An 8,086-nucleotide genomic window follows, 5' to 3' on the forward strand; every position below is an offset into this window, starting at 1 on the left:
AAAATGGAAATTCAAGGAAACGAATACTATCTAGTTTGAACTATATTGGAAGAAAATTATTTGGTTTTAGACTTCTCAACCAAGTTTGATTCTACCATTGGTTTCTAGTGTTAAACCAATGCATTATCTTTTCAATTTGGTTCATAAGATATAAAACTAGATGCCCCATGGTGTAACTTAGTTATGAAGTGACACTTTGGAATGCTTCGACATAAATAACATGGACGAAAATGGACATTCATAACATAACCCCAGTTGTTATTCTTACTTACACAGAAATAACGAAATACAATGGTAACAAATGTTAATAAAATAAAAAGGATTAGCTTCAAAATAAGCTTTTCATGTCCAAAATCTTTCACCCTTTGTTTCTTCAGATTCAAACCTACAACTTTAAGGTACTTCGGGTGGGGGTTAACCTTAAATAGATTCACCAGATAACAACAATAGATGGTGGCTGATGGTGGCAGTAACAAGTTACGAGGTGGTTGATAGCGGTGTGAGAGATTTTGCCGACAGATTGATCCCACCACCCCTCAGGGACACCGTGGGCCCGCCCTTTGAGCTCGCTTTACTAACAAGACTGGAATCTAGAAACAACACAACGACAGTGATGTCATCGTGGAAATGACGCCTTACGCCCCTATCGATTTTCTTCAAATCTGAATACCTCATTTCCCGCTTCTTTGCCGCTTCATGTAAAGCGGCTTTCAACAACCTCTTAGCACTTCCCTGCAACACACATTTAAATTAAGTTTACATCGACCGACCATATGGATTTAAATTTATGGGATTTAAATTTAGACTTGACGAAGCTGTCTAGGGCTATTTTTGATGATGAGGATGAGAACATTCACGTCTTTTGCACAAACAAGAAATAAGTGTCTGACCCACACCTTTTTGGATGGGACAAAAAATACAGTTTTTGTTCAATTGACATCAATCCCAGTCTCAGTCTCAGTCCAATGCACGCCAAACACAGTAAATGTTATGTCGTGTCAAATCATGTCATGCAATGTCGTGTCGAATCGGGCATGTGGAATGAAGATGGAAAAGAGGAGATGTTTACGTTATGAGGGTGTTTTTGGACGATATCAACTGCTTCTTGATTGGTAAGTTGCTCCCAGAGACCGTCGGATGCAAATATGAGAAATTGATCGAACGGTTGGATTTCGTGCACGGATATTGATGGATCGGAACTCAATATCGGCTTTTTGATAGGATCACGGAGACGAAATTTGGCGTACAAGGGCTCCCTATTAAATTCCGCTTTCTTGAGGTATACATCACCTATTGATCTAGATATCTACAACATACACAATCCCAAACATTATCCTCGGATGCAAAAGCAAACTAACCAAATAATATATTTACTTCAACAATACATTAAAGGATTAAATGGAAGAAATAGCAATGTACTTGTTAATTTCTTATGTTGATCCAAAATTAATACACCCCATCCCTTTTTCTTTCATGCATTTAATTAATAAAAATTATATTATGCATTAAGTAAATACGAAGCATCCATCTATTCCACTAAATGTTCTACTCTAGCAGACATTTAATCATTTGATAGAACTAAATGTAGTTATCTCATTTCTATATGTAAAAAAAGTGATTCTTTTTTATTTTGAAGTTAAAAAATAACTCATTTCATCTTTGAACTATGTTGTGTAAAACCTTAATTTTTCACCTTAAAAGCATTATGTGCAAAAGATCAAAAAAAACCTAAAGCAAACACACTACTTAAAAGTTTCTCAAATTTCCATTATTTTGGCCCTACACATTATAAAATCAACTTTTTCTGGTGTAACCACAAACACTTTTCTACTCTAGACAAAAACATAAAATTTCCTAGTTCTTCCCAACTTTAATGAACTGTGTGATTATCTAATTAATGTCACATCATTTCTTTATTTTGACATAGGACTACTTTTCTATTCTATATAAAAAGTCATGAAAATCATACCTGTATGAGGCCTTTCACACGCCAAACATTATGCTTTAAAACAACAATCTGAGGGTCATCAGGATGCAAAGTGTGAAGCTCTTGTCTAATGGACTCTATGCTTGCATTATGTTCCACTGATAATTGAATAGCAATAACCTCCCCTGTTGCTTTCACTGTTCTTCCTAAAACAGCACGTGAATCACCAACATTTGCAATGAAAAGGGTTCCATTACAAATCACACCAATTAAGCAACAAGTTCCAACAGAAGCTAATTGTGGTTTCACTGCCCATTGTTTAGCAACAATCGATAAAAACCCCTCTTCGGTTGACTGAAATGCTTTTCGTATTACATCCACTGAGATAGAATTGTGTTCTGATGTAATCCCTACAAATGTGATTAAAAATTGTTAGGTGATTTATAACAAATGAAGAGGATAACAAGAAAGTTTGAATTTGAATCTGTTAAGAGGGTATGGAATTTGGTTGATGGGAAATGGAATGGAATTCATGAGTTAAAAGGGTATTTAATTTGAGTATAAAAGAGAAATGCTGGGAATTGAATTCCATGGTTTCTAGGATGGAATCTTGAAATCCGCTTGTGAAAGTGTTTTGTGAATTCTGATGGAATTCAATTCCGTACTCATTTGCGACCAAACAAAGGATTGGAATGGAATTGAATTCCAATTCAGGAAAAACCCCATGGAATCCAGCGTTTGGTTGGCATATGAACGGAATTCAATTCAATCGGAATTCAGAAGACACAAAACTCCTTTCATCAATGAACTTCAAGATTCTATATCCTAAAAACAATGGAATTCTCAGCTCCCACATTTCTTTATTGTTAAACAAAATACTAAAATACCCTTTTAACCCTAGAATTTCAGCAAAGTTTCTTGCAAACCAATCACATGACAGATTCCAATTCCTTTTAGACAGATTCGATTCCTTCCAAAAACACTTAAACCTGCTCTCACTCACTTACTTTTAAGATTATGGAAAAGATTATCATTGACATATCGCGATGTTTCGGGCCCACCATGACCATCATAAACACCAACAAAGGTTCCATATGGACCAGAATCATGAAAGCTCAAAGGACCTGACTCAATTTGACTTTGATCTTCAAGCAACATGTTAGCTTGAACAACAGCCATGGAGTAATCGCCATTCAAATGGTGACCGGTGTCTTTAAACCAAAGAAGACCCTCCTGCCTGCCAGCTGTATCCAAACCATCTGAAGGTCGCCAGCAGGCTTTTAGAAAATTTATCAATCTTGATAACATGCCTCATTTCAACACAACGTAACACACCAATTTATCACCATCCAAAAATGGATGTCAACAACACTATAACTACTAAATCTCCGCTGATTTCAGTGTTCAGTTTCCCTGCATTAAGAGAAGAAGCAAAACTGATAAATCGAAGAAACTCAAAGCAAACCCTAGCTGGAATTGAAACCAGAATCACATAAAAGGAATTACGATGAATCTTTTCGGGTCAAGTCGAATCTCGCATACCCGAAGGACAAATGAATAGAAATTACGAATCAATTAACAAAAAAAAAAAAGGTACAAAACACCCATTAGGTAAAACGGATTAAACCGATAAATAGAAAATAGAGAAAGAAGAAGAAAGACGACTCATAGTTGAAAGTTAGGCCTTTTCAGGGGTGTATTTTCTGGTGAGCTGCCAAATGAAAAGGATGGAGATCTGAAGAAATTAGAGGAAACCCATGTGGGGTTTACATGTGTTAGATCTGTAGATCAATCAAATATCCAAACCCCGTTGATACGTATACGTATACGTATACATATACGTATACCCTTTTTTCTGGTTGTATTGATTTGAATGATCAAATTCTCGTGAAGGAGAGATGATCAAAGAGTGAAGAAGAGAGGGTTGACGGAAGTTTTCCTCTCCAGACAAATCTCACTCTCCGTTTCTGTTTTATATATTTCTCTCCTCTCCTGAATAAATCAACCCTTCAACATCGCCTTTTTAAATTGTCAAACAAGATACAAAAATATATTTACTACATTTATTTTTTAATAAATGATACATGGGATAACGCGCTAATTTATATCGTATAAAAGAAAAGTTTATTTCAAATCAACAAAAACAATATAGTTCGAGATAATCATTCTTTTATATTATATTGATTTAAAACTTTAATAACTTTTTAACTTTCAACAAATTAATTATTATTATTAAAAAGTTTTTAATATTATATTAACTTTCAACTAATTAGTTGTTAAAAATCAAAAAAATTCTCACTTATGGTATTAAATTTACTTTATTATATATAGTTCATATGTAGATTATATTTCTAGACTTTGTACAATAATATTGAGAGAGATAACTAACAATATACAAACTTTCATTTTGGGATGCATGTTTTTGTATAAAACGAAAATGTGGTTATCATGATATTCAAAGATGTTAATTTGTATAAGTTAATATATTTGTTGATATTTTTTTTTATTGTTCATATGGTATTTTTTAGTGACACCGTAAGTTCAATGAATGTAATATATGTTGGTCCAAAAACTTTGGTGACATGTATTTTATTTTATGGTTACGTCACTATTTGTAAAGTGCATACCAGTTATATGTAATCAAAACAGGATAGGCCTTCGAATAAGTGACTTAACTCCAAATTCACAAGGAATAAGGGTTGTCACACCCCAAAACCAAGAACGGCAGAAATCTTCAGGGGTGGAGGACGTCATGTGAAGTATCATAACAGTGCAAAGTAGTAAAAAAGTAACAACATCATCCATTGCATTATAAGTAAAGTTTTAATACATGTGTGTTCTTTAATAGTAATAAGACACCAAAATATGTAATCAAAATAAAAGACGAGTCTTGTCTGTGCTCCGTCTTCTCAAAACCTAGTCATCGTACCTGTCTACTGGTGACCTGAGAATACAAGTTATTTTGAAAGAGAGTAGATCAACATAAACTTCTGAATTCATAAGTCTTTAAGTGTCATTACTTTGTTTTGGAAAGCTGTTATCAATGCCATGTAAATCTTTGAATGGAACATTTGATATAAGTGTGAAAACCCTAGAAAATCTCATATTTCCTGCTAGTATAAAATTAGTCTTCTACCAAGACCTGAATGTTTTGAAAATAACAAAGATGGTTTTTCCCCTGCATGACTACTATTAACAATATATAGTCTACCTCATCGTTATGTGAACGTATCACAAAATAAAAGTAATAGGGAAAATATAAACATTTAAGTATTATCCTTTTGTACTAGGATAAACACGACATAGTAAATGCCGAATAGTATTAACCGTAGGCATCTGTAGATGTGCATTGTCCTCTATAGCTAACAGCAGGGTGTAGGAATGGTTAGTCCCGTAAAGGTACCTTTGTAAAGTATTAACCGTAGGCATCCGTAGATGTGCATTTACTTCTGTTGCTAACAGCTGGGTTTCGGAATGGTTAGTCCCGTATAGTATCCTTTTGTACTAGGATAGACAGATCTAATCTACATGTATAATATGTAATAGTAGCTCATCATATAGTATGTAACACCCAAAGTTTCTAAGGCCAAGAAGGGAAAGAAAAGCCCTAATTTAAGGGCCGACTCGACGAGTCCAAGGAGGGACTTGGCGAGTCCGAGCGGGATCCGGGTCGAGGTGTAAGCGACCGACTCGGCGAGTCGGCTAAGGTGACTCGGCGAGTCTGGTCTGTGCATGGAAAACCCTAAATTCGGGACTTGGGGCCTATATAAACGTCTTAATCTTCTTCCTAGGGTTCCTTACTGCCTCTTAAGCCTTGGATATCAAACCCTAGCTGTCATATCTCCTAGTTGAGCCTTGGAAGGTGCATTAAGGCTTGGAAAAGGAAGAAGGAACTTGGAGGAGCAAGAAGGAGCTTTAGATCTGGGATTGTGAGTCCATTCTGAGCACTTGAAGGTAATAAACTAGTTCCTGGACTCTTTTTGCACCTAGATCTATGTGTGGTTGTGGGGCTCTTTTGCCATAATGTTGTTATTTTGGGATAGAGGCCGGATCTGAAGTTGCTACTTCAGATTCAAGTGTTTTAGGGCCTGGAGAAGCATAAAGTATCAGCCATTGAGTCGATTTTGAAGTCCCTTGGCCTTACACCCTAGTTAATGGCGTATCTTGCCTAGATCTCCTTCTGTACACGTAAAGTTTGCAACTTTACGTGTGGAATAGGCTTGGGAAGGATGGATCTATAGTTTGGAGTCCATGCATGACTCAAAAATCATCTGCATGTAAGGAGATCTGAAGGGACTCGACGAGTCCTTTGAGCGGACTCGGCGAGTAGCATGAAGATTTGGAGAAACTCGACGAGTGGGATGAACAACTCGTCGAGTCGTATGAGGATTGCCTTGGACTCGGCGAGTCTGTTCTTGGACTCGGCGAGTCAGGTCGCGAAACCCCCAAACCCTTCGAGTTGTGACTCGAATCAGTGAGTCGGGTGGAGACTCGGTGAGTTGGACAGGTCTGGACTCAGAAATCGGTAGACTCGGCGAGTCATGGTCTGACTCGGCGAGTCTAGTCAGGAATGGAAGGAATCTGAATATTATGAACTCGGCGAGTCAGTAGGGTGACTCGACGAGTAGGGTTGACCTGGAAGGATGACTTTGGACCAGGGTGGACTTGGTTGTCTTTCGGGGGTCAGTTAGACTCAGTGTTACATTGATATTGGTAGTTCGGGGAGCAAGGGGAGCAGGAGTTCCGTGAGTTGTCGGGAAGCAGCTAGTGAGATCATCAGCAAGTTCAGCCAGTTCAGGTGAGTTTCCCTTTGTGTGAATGGGTCTAAGGCCACAATGTCGGCCCATGTAGTTATGAGTAGAAGACCTGGGGGTTAGCCCTAGGTATAGTATACTAGCATCGTTTGCGGTACGAGGTCCAGTAATAGCGGGCGGGCGCCCACGGAATTGTTATATATGATAGTTATACTTGTTGTCTGTGTGATACATGTATGTACCTGGAAGGGAGGTGAGTGTGGGCGAGGTCCCGTATCTCACCAATAGCAGAGTGTGGATGGGGTTCCATATCTCACTAGTAGCAGATTAGAGGCGAGGCCTTAGGACCGAACCAGTTGCATGCGTTAGTTATGTGTTATGAAATGTTTATGTGTTGTTATTATTACGTAACGGGTGAGGCCCTGTGACAGGCGAGGCCTAAGAAAAACAGATCTGTATCCGAGCGGGGCTCGAAGCCAGGCGGGGCCTGGAGCGGCGGGGCCGTTGTAGCGGGCGAGGCCCGAGGTAGGGGGCGAGGCCCAAGATAGGGGGTGTGGCCCATTATGTGCAGTATGTGGTTATGCCTGGTATGTGGTAGGGTGGGGAACTCACTAAGCTTCGTGCTTACGGTTTTCAGTTTTGGTTTCAGGTACTTCCGGTAGCGGAGGAAGGAGCTCGGGGTGATCGCATGGCACACACCATAGATTAGACAGCCTGGGAATTTTACTCTGATAACGAACATATGTTTTGAAAACTTATACTCATATTATGTTTTGGAATGATGAAGTTATTTTAAGTAATGGTTTATTAAAGAAATTTTTGGTCTTAAATTTTGGGTCGTTACAAGTTGGTATCAGAGCCTTGGTTTGAGGGATTCGGGCATACTCTCGGGTGTGCCTGAACTCAAACTGAGGGGTCGGATAAAAAGTTTTCAAAAGTGAAAAGATAGTTCTGTAAAGAGAGTTTTGAGAAAGAAAACGGCTTTATAAAAGTAAAAGAATTCAGAAAGAAAAGAACTTGAAAGAGAAAAGAGGTGTGGTGCATGCAATCAACCGAGCTCAAGTAAGTACCCCAAAATACCCATACAAGTTTATGTTTTGATTATCAGTTAATAGAGTAGCATGCTAGATTAGGACTAAGGATCTAGGGAGGATGCCTTATGTGCCTGTTATATGTGCTTTTGATCTGCATGACAGTGTTGAATAGTCAGTAGTAGGATAGCCTGAGTAGGTTATGCCTGAGTTATGAGTTGTGTTGCATGCTAGTTAGATTCTTGCTATGTGGATATGATTGCTTGAGTATGTTATGGTTAGATTTTCCCTTGTCCGAATGCTTCTTGCTTTGTGCATTGTGGGATTCTGAGTGATGGGAGTTAGCCATTAGGTGGATACGTCACGTCACATGT

General features: G+C 38.3%; 1 protein-coding gene across 1 annotated transcript; it reads right to left on the bottom strand.

Annotated features, from left to right (window-relative positions):
* Nucleotides 1-221: 221 nt before the first annotated feature.
* On the bottom strand, nucleotides 222-3,941 carry LOC145043607 (putative protein phosphatase 2C 60). Its single transcript, XM_078992310.1, has 5 exons — nucleotides 3,434-3,941; nucleotides 2,935-3,340; nucleotides 1,970-2,337; nucleotides 1,070-1,306; nucleotides 222-732 (listed from the first exon to the last, which is right to left on the bottom strand). The coding sequence occupies exons 2-5, from the start codon at nucleotides 3,233-3,235 to the stop codon at nucleotides 478-480; spliced, it is 1,161 nt and encodes a 386-aa protein (XP_078848436.1). The 5' UTR covers nucleotides 3,236-3,340; nucleotides 3,434-3,941; the 3' UTR covers nucleotides 222-477.
* Between the last annotated feature and the right edge of the window lie 4,145 nt (nucleotides 3,942-8,086).

Source organism: Lactuca saligna, chromosome 4 (genome assembly GCF_052625555.1).
Source record: "Lactuca saligna cultivar CGN05327 chromosome 4, ASM5262555v1, whole genome shotgun sequence".
NCBI lineage: Eukaryota > Viridiplantae > Streptophyta > Magnoliopsida > Asterales > Asteraceae > Lactuca > Lactuca saligna.